Source organism: Mytilus galloprovincialis, chromosome 3 (genome assembly GCF_965363235.1).
Source record: "Mytilus galloprovincialis chromosome 3, xbMytGall1.hap1.1, whole genome shotgun sequence".
In the NCBI taxonomy this organism is placed as follows: domain Eukaryota; kingdom Metazoa; phylum Mollusca; class Bivalvia; order Mytilida; family Mytilidae; genus Mytilus; species Mytilus galloprovincialis.
This window is the reverse complement of record NC_134840.1, coordinates 26,378,939-26,392,820: the sequence shown is the minus strand read 5'-3', so window position 1 is coordinate 26,392,820 and position 13,882 is coordinate 26,378,939. Positions and strand designations below refer to the sequence as shown.

Genomic DNA, 13,882 nt, shown 5'->3' with positions numbered 1-13,882 from the left:
CCGCTCGAGTCACGCTTCAGTGGTTCCCTATATAAGCAACCAATTTTTTTCCCCAAAAAGGGGGGGTTGACCCCCCCCCCCCCCCCCCTAAATCCGCCTCCGTTCCACGGGTTTTCTTACATATCAATTCATTACAACCATTTTGCCGATTAACAAATTCCACACAGTAGAAAACGAAACTGAAAGTAGAATTTCCAAAAACTTGTGTGGAGATATAGGATATTGGCCTTGGAATGTGACTAACGTATCGATCTAATTGAAATGTGTGACACGTCATGCTTATTCTCAAGTCCTGATTTTCATTATAATTTCCACTTCCCATTTTTGTCCTTTCTTTTTCTTAGACTCCACTTTTTTAACCCCTACATACCACATCAGACACGTAATAATGGGACAGTGATTTATTGATGTTAATAAATAATCGACGAAGACGAGACTAATAAAGTTGCATCAACTGGATAAGCACATTCTGCAATGGATGCATCACCCCACATGCTGTATCTGTGGCAGCTTGTTAAATGCTCTGATAAGCAAAAAGGTGTCACTCATCTTTATGCTATTGAATTTGTGACTTAATTAAGTGTTTTTATAGTAATACTACCGTCAATGTTGATTAAGTGTTTTATCATAAAAAAATTTGTAAGGGTTCTGTGGAACTTAGTGTCTCACCTACTTTTGCTGTTCATCGCAGGCTCAACAAACTAGAGGCTCTAAAGAGCCTGTGTCGCTCACCTTGGTCTATGTGCATATTAAACAAAGGGCACAGATGGATTCATGACAAAATTGTGCTTTAGTGATGGTGATGTGTTTGTAGATCTTACTTTACTGAACATTCTTTCTGATTACAATTATCTCTATCTATAATGAACTTGGCTCAGTAGTGACAGCGGAAAATATTTTGTAAACATTTACAAAATTTATGAAAATTGTTAAAAAATTATTATAAAGGGCAATAACTCCTAAAGGGGTCAATTAACCATTTTGGTCACTTGACTTATTTTTAGGAAATACTTTGCTGTACATCATTGCTGTTTACAGTTTATCTCTATCTATAATAATATTCAAGATAATAACCAAAAGCTGCAATTTATTTTTTAAATTACCAATTCAGGGGCAATACCTAACAACAGGTTGCCTGAATAGTCTGAAAATATTGACCTGATCTAATAAATTTTCAAATTTGCTTTAAATGCTTTGGTTTCAGAGATATAAGCAAAATATACATTTTACCCCATATGTTCTATTTTTAGCCTTGTTGGACATCTTGGTTCACAAGCAGGGTCATCAGATACAATTTTTAAACAAGATACCCTATTGATGATTGCGGACAAGTTTGGTTAAATTTGTCCTAGTAGTTTTAGAGAAGATTTTTGTAAAAGATTACAAATATTTATGAAAATTGTTAAAAATTGACTATCAAGGGCAATAACTCCTTAAGGGATCAACTGACAATTTTGGTCATGTTTGACTTATTTGTAGAGCTTACTTTGCTGAACATTATTGCTGTTTACAGTTTATCTCTATCTATTATAATATTCAAGATAATAACCAAAAACACAAAAATTTCCTTAAAATTACCAATTCAGTGGCAGCAACCTAACAACAGGTTGTCTGATTCATATTAAAATTTCAGGGCAGATAGATCTTGACCTGATTAGCAATTTTACTTCTGTCAGATTTGCTCTAAATGCTTTGGTTTCGGAGAAATAAGCCAAAATCTACATTAACCCCTATGTTCTATTTTTAGCCATGGCGGCCATCTTGACTGGTTGGCCGGGTCACCGGTGACATTTTTTAAACAAGATACCCCAATGATGATTGTCGCCAAGTAGTTTCAGAGGAGAAGATTTTTTTAAAAGATTACTGAAATTTTAGAACTAGAGGCTCTCAAGAGCCTGTGTTGCTCACCTGTTAACTTATTTACTGATGGCTGACATCTTGGTTGGTAGGCGGGGTCATTAGACACTTTTTTAAAATAGATACCATAGAAATGATTGTGGCCAAGTTTTGTTCAATTTGGCCCATAGTTTTAGAAAAGAACATTTTTTTACAAGTTACAAAAATGACGAAAAGTTGTTCAATATTGACTATAAAGGACAATAACTCCTTAAGGGGTTCTCTGACAATTCTGGTCGTGTTGACTTATTTGTAGATCTTATTTTGCTGAACGTTATTGCTGTTTACAGTTTATCTCTATCTATAATAGTATTCAAGATAATAACCAAAAACTGCAAAATTTCCTTAAATTTACCAATTTTAGGGCAGCAACCCAACAATGGGTTGTAGGATTCATCTGAAAATTTGTGAGGGGATAGATCTTACTCTGATGGACATTTAAATCTGGACAAATTTGCCCTAAATGTCTTAGTTTCAAAGACATAAAGCAAAAACTGCATTTTTCCACTATATTCTAATTTTAGCCATGTCGGCCATTTTGTTTGGCAGGTGGGGTCATCGGACACATCTTTAAACTATATATCACAATTATGTTTGTGGCCAAGTTAGTTTAAATTTGTCCCAATAGTTTCAGAGAAGAAGATTTTTGTACAAGTTACAAAAAATGACGATAAAGTTGTTAAAATTAACTATAAAGGGCAAGAACTCCTTAAGGGGTTGACTGACAATTTTAGTCATGTTTGACTTATTTGTAGGTCTTATTTTGCTAAACATTATTGCTGTTTACAGTTTATCTCTATCTATAATAGTATTCAAGATAATAACCCAAAACTGTAAAATTTCCTTAAAATTACCAATTCAGGGACAGCAACCCAACAACAGGTTGTCCGATTCGTCTGAAAATTTCAGGGCAGATAGATCTTGACCTGATCAACAATTTAACCCCGTCAGATTTGCTCTAAATGTTTTAATTTCAAAGATATAAGCCAAAATATACATTTTACTCCTGTGGTCTATTTTTAGCCATGGCGGCCATCTTGGTTTGATGGCCAGGTCATCAGACCCATTTTTTAAATTAGATACCCCAAGCATGATTGTGGCCAAGTTTGGTTAAAGTTTGGTTAAAGAGTAGTTTTAGAGGAGAAGATTTTTGTAAAAGTTTACAGACGACGGATGCCAAGTGATGAGAAAGAGCTAAAAATTATTAAAAATTGAATATAAAGGGCAATAACTCCTCAAGGGGTCAACTGACCATTTTGGTCATGCTGACTTATTTGTAGATCTTACTTTGCTGAACATTATAACAAAAAACTGCAAATTTTCCTTAAAATTACTAATTCAGGGGCAGCAACCCAGGTTGTCTGATTTGTCGGAAAATTTCAGGTGATAGATCGATTACTGATAAACAATTTAACACCGTGTCAAATTTGCTCTAAATGCTTTGGTTTCAGAGTTACATTTTACCCCATTGTTCTATTTTTAGCCATTGCAGCCATCTTGGTTGGCTGGCCGGGTCATCGGACACAATTTCAAAATTACAAACCCCAATGATGATTGTGGTCAAGTTTGATTGAATTTAGCCCAGTAGTTTCAGAGGAGAAGATTTTTGTAAAAGTTAACAGACGACGCCGGACAACGACGACAGGCAACAGATGCCAAGTGATGAGAAAACTCACTTGGCCCTTCATTCCAGGTGAGCTAAAAAGAGGGGAAAAAATCAATAAAAATATTCCTCTCGATAGTATCTTTTGATTGTAAGAAGCTTCTGTCCAAGTTTGGTAAAAATCTAGGATAGTTTATGAATCTAATAAATGTTTAAAAACCTGCAGACTGTATGTAATATTAACTGGAAGAAAAACTAAGTCCATTTATAAGTAAATTACAGATAAACAGGTACAAAATTTTAACAACATTTTCTTCTAGATACTAGCTTTTGATCATAAACAAGCTTCAGTCCAAGTTTGCTACAAATCCAGGATAGTATAAAAAGGTTATCAAAATTTTTTAAAACTTTAACCACAGAGTGAATGTATTGTATCCTGGCAGAAAAACTAAGTCCATTTACAAGTAAAATACAGAAAAACTGGACTTTTCTTTTTACAAAATTTACTTTGTGATACTATCTAATGATCATAAACAAGCTTCTGGCCAAGTTTGGTAGAAATCCAAATTAATCTAATAAAGTTATTAAAATTTCAAAAACTTTAACCACAGAATGAATATTTGTGGACGTCGACGATGACGCCCCAGATTCCGACAGCATGTAGGAATGCTATGTTTCGCTTTTTGGACTAAAGTAGACAAAAAAGGACTGTCAAAGCTGAATATGTGGCTGACACAGTTTCACCATCTACAGTTGTTGTGCTGTTTTTTTTTCATTTTTATTTAAATTGAAACTAAGATCGGACGATTAACTTCTTGACACACTATAAAATAGAGGTCATAATATTCAACTGATTTTAACCACTTTAATAAGAAGTCGTCAAAATAACACAATTCTGGTATGAGAAACACTATTGCAAATTCTTTCTCGGGTAAAGATCAGACTGACTGAATAACTGCATGACAAAAATTCAAAACCTCTGATAACACAAGCAGGGAGTAAAAAGTAATGTCATAACATGGTTTATAAATATTTAATGACAAGACTGATTGCACAATGACCACTTATAAATTAATAACTGAGTCAGCTTAATATAACAACTTAAAAAAATTAACAATTAAAGAACCTTAGTGAGCACGCTCACATACCCCACTTCCCCACATTGTCATTGGAGAAATTAAATAAGTATAAGAAAAAAAAATTGTATAAGAAAAAATATTGAATAATAATTTCCTGTCAATATACATAGTATGTCCTTATTATCTACAAAGTTTCATGAAATTCTGTTGTGTGGTTTGAGAGGAGTTGCGATGACAAACTATTGCAGTAGTACATGAAAGTAAATAAGTTCAAAGGGGCGTAACTCCTAGAAAAAAAATTGAATCGCAATTTCCCGTCGATATGCACAACTACATAGTATGTCCTTATTATCTGAAAAGGTTTCGTGAAATTCTGTTGTGTGGTTTGAGAGGAGTTGCGATGACAAACTGTTGCAGTAGTACATTAAAGTAAATAAGTTCAAAGGGGCGTAACTCCTAGGAAAAAAATTGAATCGCAATTTCCCGTCGATATGCACAACTACATAGTATGTCCTTATTATCTGAAAAGGTTTCGTGAAATTCTGTTGTGTGGTTTGAGAGGAGTTGCGATGACAAACTGTTGCAGTAGTACATTAAAGTAAATAAGTTCAAAGGGGCGTAACTCCTAGAAAAAAAATTGAATCGCAATTTCCCGTCGATATGCACAACTACATAGTATGTCCTTATTATCTGAAAAGGTTTCGTGAAATTCTGTTGTGTGGTTTGAGAGGAGTTGCGATGACAAGAAACAGGACTGACGGACTGACGGACGGACGGACGGGTCAAAAACATTATACCCTCCGCAACTTCGTTGCGTGGGGTATAATAACAATTGAATCTTTTTGACTCAACTGCCATTACATTTTTTTTTAATCAAATTTATCTTTAGAGTAAACATCAAGATGGATTTTAAATATTTCTTTTTTTAAAACATCTATTCACTGTCATACTTTATAATTCTTACGAAGAAAGCTATCAACCACTGAAAAGTATGACTAATTGACACACTTACAGTTTAACAAAATTAACAACATTTTAACGAAAGCCATGCACTATTTAAAGTCTCTTATGCCTCAAAAACATCTTTAACAATAAGTTTATCATGGGGTTGAGGTCCCATCATCCTTTCATGGACTGGACAAGATCTACTAGTGATATAGCCAGTTCATAGTCATTAAAACCTTCAGGTAAACAGTTAGCTACGTGTTGTAACAGATTAGCTATGTCCTGAACATCTACTTCTTGTTGTACCAAATGGTCAGTTTTCTGTAAAAAAACAAAAAAGATTAATTACAAAATTATCTATATGTATTTGGAAGTCTTTGTAGAATAATATTTTTTGTTTTTAATATCCAAACCATTTTTTATAACAACTTGTAGGATGTATGTCATTTTTTCAAATACGGAATCCTCGCTACATTGAAGACCCATTGGTTGCCTTCGGCTGTTGTTTGCTCTATGGTCGGGTGGTTGTCGCTTTGACATATTCACCATTTCCTTTCTCAATTTTATTTCATACTTATAGAACTGCCTAAATCTTTTATTAATAGCAAGAACCTCTACACTTTGTAATATAAAGTCTTGTGTGTTTTATTTAATTTTGATTCAATTGTATATTTTAGAGTTAATAAGTGTGCCTTCCATTTGTTTTTTGCTGAACAAGCATTCAGTATTGTTTAGGAAGCCAAATGAAGCCTGGCTCTGGATGCAGGTTTTCCTAGCTACATTGCAGACCCATGGGTGACCATAGGCTGTCTTTGGTGAGGTTGTCTCTTTGAAACATTCCACATTTCCATTTTCTATTTCTGTATTGGGACCTTAAATTAATCAACATGTTAAGAGCAAAAAAATATATCACTTAATCAATACAAAAAATCTTTCTCTCATAACACCTGTTAATATTTTTCATTTTAAAATTCTACATAAATTCTCACCAGTTCTCTTAACCATGATGATAGTGTTGGTGAGACATTAGTCAGAAGTCCTGCTCCCCATGATTTGTCCTTGACTAGAACCTGATAAGCAACTCTACAACCTGCTACAGGAAGTAACTCAGCTCCCATGGACTCTCGATCATTAACAGTCCCTAATACCTATGAATATACATAGTAACTATATATTCATATAAAAGATAGAGAAATTTTTACACAACAATATAGTACTTGAACATCACTTATTGTAAACTATTACTTTCCAAATTTTCTTGAAATACCTTAAAAGCTTTCCAGTTGCAGAAATATACAGAAGATAACAGAGTTTCACCGAATTTGTGTTCCTTCCCCCATGAATTGAAGATAAAAATAACATGGTGCAGTTGGTGCACATGCATTTAAAAAATATATCCAACTTACATAGACATTTAATCTTTACAGTCATTTTTTTTCAATTTTATTTCAGGCTACAGCAGAGCACTACATTATTCTCTGCTGCTTTATGTATCCTTAAAATTTAAACTGTTTCCCCCCCCCCCCCCCCCTTCCACATATTTTCAACTCATTACACCTCTGTCCAAGGTTAAGGGGGTGCCTTCGAACATGTTTAACCCTTCAACATTCTTTATTTTTTTTAAATTGAAAATGAAAATGGGGAATGTGCCAAAGAGACAACAACCCGACCATAGGGCAGACAACGGCAGAAGATCACCAACAGGTCAGCCAAATATAGGATTTACCCTGAGGAAAAAGTAAATGATTGATGTTTTCCTATAATTGAAAAGCTTGGTACCAGCTAGTAAAAGGATGGACACCTCACAAACCAAAATGTGTAAACATTTGATATGGATACTAAAAAGTAAAATAACAAAAATACTGAACTCAAGAGGAAAATCAATTCGGAAAGTCTATAATAACATGGCAAAATCAAATAACAAAACGCATCAAAAACGAATGGACAAGAGCTGTCATGTTCCTGACTTGGTACAGGCATTTCCAAATGTAGAAAATGGTGGATTGAACCTGGTTTTAAAGCTAGCTAAACCTCTCACTTGTATGACAGTCGTATCAAATTTCATTATATTGACTACAATGTGTGAACAAAACAAACAAAAACAATAGGCAAAAATGTCACAAATAGGGGTAAATAGTCTAATTCGGTAGGTCACATTCATGAGGGAACGTGATTGTAGTTACGACATTAGGAACATATCCGATATCATATGTGAAACGGATATTCCATAACGGTCAAACAACTTGTGATGGCATCCGTAAAATATACAAAGTGATGATTTCAACTTTACCATTTGGAACTCTTGGTTTAAAAATGAAAATTACACAATTTTGTAGCTGAAATCATCTCTTTTGTTGTAAAGTTTTGTTTTCAACCGACCCTCATAGTAAATTTCTAGATATAAGTCATAATCACATGGCAAAATCAAAAGCTCAAACACATCAAACGAATGGATAACAACTGTCATATTCCGGACTTGGTACAGGTATTTTCTTATGTAGAACCTGGTTTTATAGCTAGATAAACCTCTCACTTGTATGACAGTCACATCAAATTCCATTATATTGTCATCGATGCGTGAACAAAACAAATAGACACAATAGGTAAAAAGGTAAAAAAATAGGGGTACAGCAGTCAACATCGTATTATCATCTAAATCACTATAAAAACAACAAATGTAACGAAGAAGCACAAAAAGGTATACATCAAATTTAAAATCCTCATTTTGTTTATATTATACGATAAACATAAAATAATTTGATAACTGAAAAAACAATATGAACTTAGTTGAAATACCATACCTCCTCTGCCAATTTATCATGTCCACAAGAATACAATTCAACCACATGATGTCTTTTAAAAAAGTCCAAATCTAGACCAAAGTCCTTGGCAAGTTCAAGAACCAGTTTACACCAGTTACGCACTGGTTTAAACCGAACTGATTCTGATCCTTGGAACTGTTGTGATTTTTCTATATCCTCTCTTTCACCAGAATGCACACTACACGTAATTATCTTGGACAGAAACTGCAATAGATAGCAACATTTATTTTTAATTTTATATAAAAGCATGTGTCTTGCCATTTACCCTATCGCCTTACAATACTTACTGTGAATTCATTATTATTCATTGGATACCAATTTTCATAGATTTCTTGGGTTCAGGGAAACCTTTTTTTAACCACATTTGTTAGTAGGATCACAGTTAAAACCATACTTCTTATCATATTTTAAGATATAAGATATGGTTGCAGTTTAATATTTATTTTTTACTGTTTACACTTCCTTTCATAGTGTTGTAGATGCCTTGAGTGCCTTTTTGTTTGTAGTTGTTTTGACAACTCATTTACATGCTATGTTTTTTGCCTTTTTGTTTGTAGTTGTTTTGACAACTCATTTACATGCTATGTTTTTTGCCTTTTTGTTTGTAGTTGTTTTGACAACTCATTTACATGCTATGTTTTTTGCCTTTTTGTTTGTAGTTGTTTTGACAAACTCATTTACATGCTATGTTTTTTGCCTTTTTGTTTGTAGTTGTTTTGACAACTCATTTACATGCTATGTTTTTATGATATTTACTTACATTACTTTGAAGATATATTCATGACATTCAAATATGTTCCTTTAAAGTACATTTTTATTAGTTAACAATGCCTATTTAGTTTACACTAAAAAACCAAATGGATTTTAGTCAAAGATGTGAAGTTTTATATTCATTATTGAAGTACTTTCTATAAGGCCAACTAAAATTAATTAGTAGATTTTCATCCAAATTTTTGAAAAAAATGGGGCGGGTGGGAGGATTTTATTTTTTAAATTTTATTTCATATGAAACCTTCTTTTCACGTGTTATTCGATCATATATGCAAGTGTAATAATAAGATTATATCATGTAAATACATCATTAGGTATCGTGTATAAGACAATAACAATCAAAAACAAGGAGTAACCAAAGACTCATAAAACAAAAAAACATTTGCACCAACAGTTACAAATAATAAGTAGGAAACAACACAAACTCCACAAAAAACCAGGAATGAAATCAGGTGCTCCGGAAAGGTACGCATTTCCTGTACCGTATACGGCACCTGTCATGTTATTTGTTTGTTCTGTTCGGTAATGATGGAAGGTTGTTACGACTGAGGAAGAATATCACTGAGATATAATTTCTGACACACTTTTGTCATAATGGCCAATCAGCTCATGATGGCAACCATACTTGAGTGATGACCTTAATTTGATGATTCATAGCCCTGTCTTAGCAACTTTTGAGAAAGCAGTATTCCTCGTTCAACAAAATCAGCGTACATGTACTTTGAGCTAGCTCTAGAGTAACGTATCAATATTGAGACACATTTACTCCATATGCTGGTGCCGCTTTTTCTAATTCGTATTCAAGTATATATCTCTGATTGGCCACCACTGTTCTACATGTAATTGCCGCTTTAGAAACCTATTTTATAGTAAACAGCAGAAATGTGAGGAAATGCTCTCTTCAGTTGGACTACCTACATGAAATATATTTTGCTTTCTAAGCTATGTTTTGTTGTCCGAATAAAATGAAGCAAATCCATTGGTATGCAACACGAGTACGATAAGTACAGAATAAAATGAAAACTCAAACAGTGTTGAAATAATAGGGTTGGTCCTTAATATGCAAGATGCAAATATAATTACAATGTAGAACATAGTTGTTTAATGACTCTATCGTGGGTATTGGGACAGAGGATGTTTGCTGGGTTGTTTTTTTTTACAAAAAAACGAAAGGCATGGATAAATTTATTTCTAAGAGCTTGCTGTAAATTAATAAATTAAAAATGCGTATGTTTGTCGATTTTTTGAACTCAATATACGGTCATTAATCTAAAAAGTTCATGCTTGTGTCAATTTCTTTATTCCAGTCAAATGTGTTTCACGATTCTGACGCTTTTGGGTTTCCTTCACAGTCCAAATTTCTTGACACAAAGTCATTGTATAAATAAAATAAATCCAAGGTGTTTTACTCGCAAACATTTGTCATTTGTGACATAGTGTACGGCGATTTGCGTTCTTGGACACAGCGAATATTTCACGCCCTTCTCATAATCAATCTTTTAATTTATTCTCGGTAAATGATGTTGTCATCATAGATCAGCAGAATATATCGACTTAATCATCCAGTTAGAATATTTTAAGCAATACGAAAACCGAAATTTAAAACAGGAAGTTTTACACGAAACGAAATATCGACGGTTACCGGTAACGGAAATGAACAAAATCCGGAAATCGTAATTTTTTCAAAAATAAAAAAAATCGGGGCGGGAAGATTTCAGAGGGGCGGGCAGGGATGAAAATCTATCAATTAATTTTAATTGGCCTAACTGCAAAGATGAAACATCAACAAAGCAGTGTTGCCTTAAATGAGTTCTTCCGTTCTTTCACTGGACAAAGGTTCATTCACTCAATAAGCTACTGTTATAATTACCTGTTTTCTGTTATTAGTTATAGCAGAGTCAACATTCTGAGATGGCAGTAATGGATGCTGATCAAATGCCTTGAAGAAACTATTTCTACCCTGAAATCACCACAAAATTCATTTTTTTTAAATCTCTTTTTTTATATAATTTTAACTATTTATGAAATATATAAATAAATATAAGAAACACTTATTTAAAGCAATAATTTTTATGTACATTGATAATAAGTTGGGAACCAAAAACACATATCTTCTAGTTGTATTCAATTGCAAGATCAATTTAACATTTTTCCACCCTACCTTACTTATAATTTATACAGGACTGGAAAAAAATCACTCCTTATAACATTTAAACAGAAGTATTTAAGTCCTCCATAATACTTTTAGCATTTGGTAAACCCTTTGAGATTACAAAATCACCAAATTACATTTCAAAATTACACAACAGAGACCTTTAAAAATCACAGAAAATATTTAATTTAATACTTTATGGATACTGGTTTGAATATTTCTGTGCAGCTGGCACTTTTTTCTTGCAGCTTTATATGGGGACTTTTACTGTTTTATACCCTTTGTTTAGGTTAGGAATAATAAATGATATTACTATCAATTATTTATTGGGATCCAATAAAATAAACACAGAGAAATCACTTATCTGGAGATATACAGTTTTGAATTACAATATCTTTTAAATTACCTTTGTGTCAAAAAGAGAAATAACTTTGACAGATTTAACATTGAAGGTCAAAACTGCTAACATGATCAAAGACAGATGATAATGGTGATGTATCAGACCATAATTTGTTGTCTTCTGCTCAACTGCTAGCTCTACAAGAGATGTAGGACCCCTTATGTCCTGCCAAAGTGGTTCAATGTTAAACACAGGAACTTCATTGGCCTCACAGTTTGCCTACAACGAAGATGATGGATATTCTTTAGTAAAATTATTATTTTTTATTGATTCAAACATTAATTTTATGTACTTTTCAATTGATTTGTAATTTTCCAACTTTTAAATTTACAAGTACACGTCCATTATATGGCACAACACAACAAAATAAAAACAAATAAACCACTAGGGTAAAGGCACACTATATAGGCCTCCACAAAAGATATTACAATGTTCTCCTTGGTAGGTCAAATATAAATTTTAATTTAAAAATAAAGACAACTCATCAAAGGTTATATTACATGTATAAGAAAAGACATTAAGTTTGAAGAAATTCTAAATAATAAATGAAAGTGCTGTTCTGGTTACATAAATATTCATATTGTGACAATAATGTTTTAATCTGCTCATCTGCACTGTGATATATTTTCAGGTAACTAATAATGACATGTGAATAATTTGATAAATATACAATATTACGTCAATGAAAGAAAAATATATTTTTTTTTGTTTGAGGCTGAGAGACTGGGGAAGAGCTAGGTTCTACTGAGCCCTTCCCCAGTTTTGCTCCGAGTACAAAAAAGTTTATATTTTTGTGACATTGACCTAACATTGTTTTTATACCGCAATTTAAATAAATCAATTGATAGCTTTTTAAATCATAACACAAATGTCAATCTTATTTTCATCCCTTAATGAACCCCTGATTGTCGAAAAAGTCTTCCATGATGAAATTGACATTACACAAACTATAGCTATGTTACAATATTTAGGAAATAGACACAACTAGTTGCAGTATAAAACATACTATTTGTTTATCAAGACATTATGACACAAAAAGGATTCAATATGTAACCAAATATTGTAGGAACAAGAATTAATGTGTACATAGAACATGGATGCCATAAAAGAGGGAGGTTTGGCATGCCACAAAACCAGGTTCAGCCCACCATTTTTTCCTTTAAAAATGTCCTGTACCAAGTCAGGAATATGGCCATTGTTATATTATAGTTCATTTCTATGTGTGTTACATTTTAACGTTGTGTGTCTGTTGTGTTGTTTGTTTTCTCTTATTTTTGAGTGTGAATTCACATGACTATAAGAAGTGTCACAGTACTTATCTATCCCAAAATTCATGTATTTGGTTTTAATGTTATATTTGTTATTCTCATAGGATTTTGTCTAATGCTTAGTCCGTTTCTGTGTGTGTTACATTTTAATGTTGTGTCGTTGTTCTCCTATATTTAATGCGTTTCCCTCAGTTTTAGTTTGTTATCCCGATTTTGTATTTTGTCCATGGATTTATGAATTTTAAACAGCGGTATACTACTGTTGACTTTCTTTATACCACACTGGCACTATCATTTTCTTTGAAAATTGGCATTAAAATTAGAAAAATCATATCATAGGGAACATGTGTACTACATTGTAAGTTTACTTTTAAACAAACATATTTTATTTCAAAAAATCATGTACATGACATAAACATATAAATACAGTGATACAATAATACTACAATGTATAAGGGATTTCCCTTATATTAATCCGTCTCCCTAACCTACATTGTAAGTTTCAAGTTGATTGGACTTCAACTTCATCAAACACTGCCTTGACCAAAATTTTAACCTGAAGTAAGTACTATCATTTTCTCATAAGTTCACTTAATATACACAATTCAAGGATTATGACAATTACCCTTTTGGTAAGACTTAAAACTACATCAGTTCAAATTAATAAATGCTAACCTGTCAAAAAAAGTATGTCACAATTTTGAGTTCAGCTAAAACTTTTTCCTTTTGATTTTTTTTTATTGTACCATGCTTTACATAAGGGGATAAGCATGCATATTAGTCAGAACTATAAAATAGTATGAATTGATAATACAGCATTACAATAATAAAACAAGATTATATATACACAGTCTGTAAGATTGGTTTGAAATAACTCTAATAAAACTCAAACTATATTTCGCCTTGTTTTAATTTATCATTCACTTTCAAGATTCCAAGAAAGGGG

General features: G+C 32.7%; 1 protein-coding gene across 1 annotated transcript in view; it reads right to left on the bottom strand.

Moving 5' to 3' along the window:
- Window positions 1-4,518: 4,518 nt before the first annotated feature.
- LOC143067553 (rab3 GTPase-activating protein non-catalytic subunit-like) overlaps window positions 4,519-13,882 on the bottom strand; it is a 49,103-nt gene continuing 39,739 nt past the window's right edge. The window contains exons 30-34 of the mRNA XM_076240894.1: window positions 11,675-11,887; window positions 10,987-11,076; window positions 8,325-8,549; window positions 6,513-6,671; window positions 4,519-5,844 (exon numbers count right to left, since the gene is read on the bottom strand). Coding sequence (XP_076097009.1) covers window positions 5,698-5,844; window positions 6,513-6,671; window positions 8,325-8,549; window positions 10,987-11,076; window positions 11,675-11,887 — 834 coding nt within the window. The 3' untranslated portion in view covers window positions 4,519-5,697. The remainder of the gene's footprint in view (window positions 5,845-6,512; window positions 6,672-8,324; window positions 8,550-10,986; window positions 11,077-11,674; window positions 11,888-13,882) is intronic.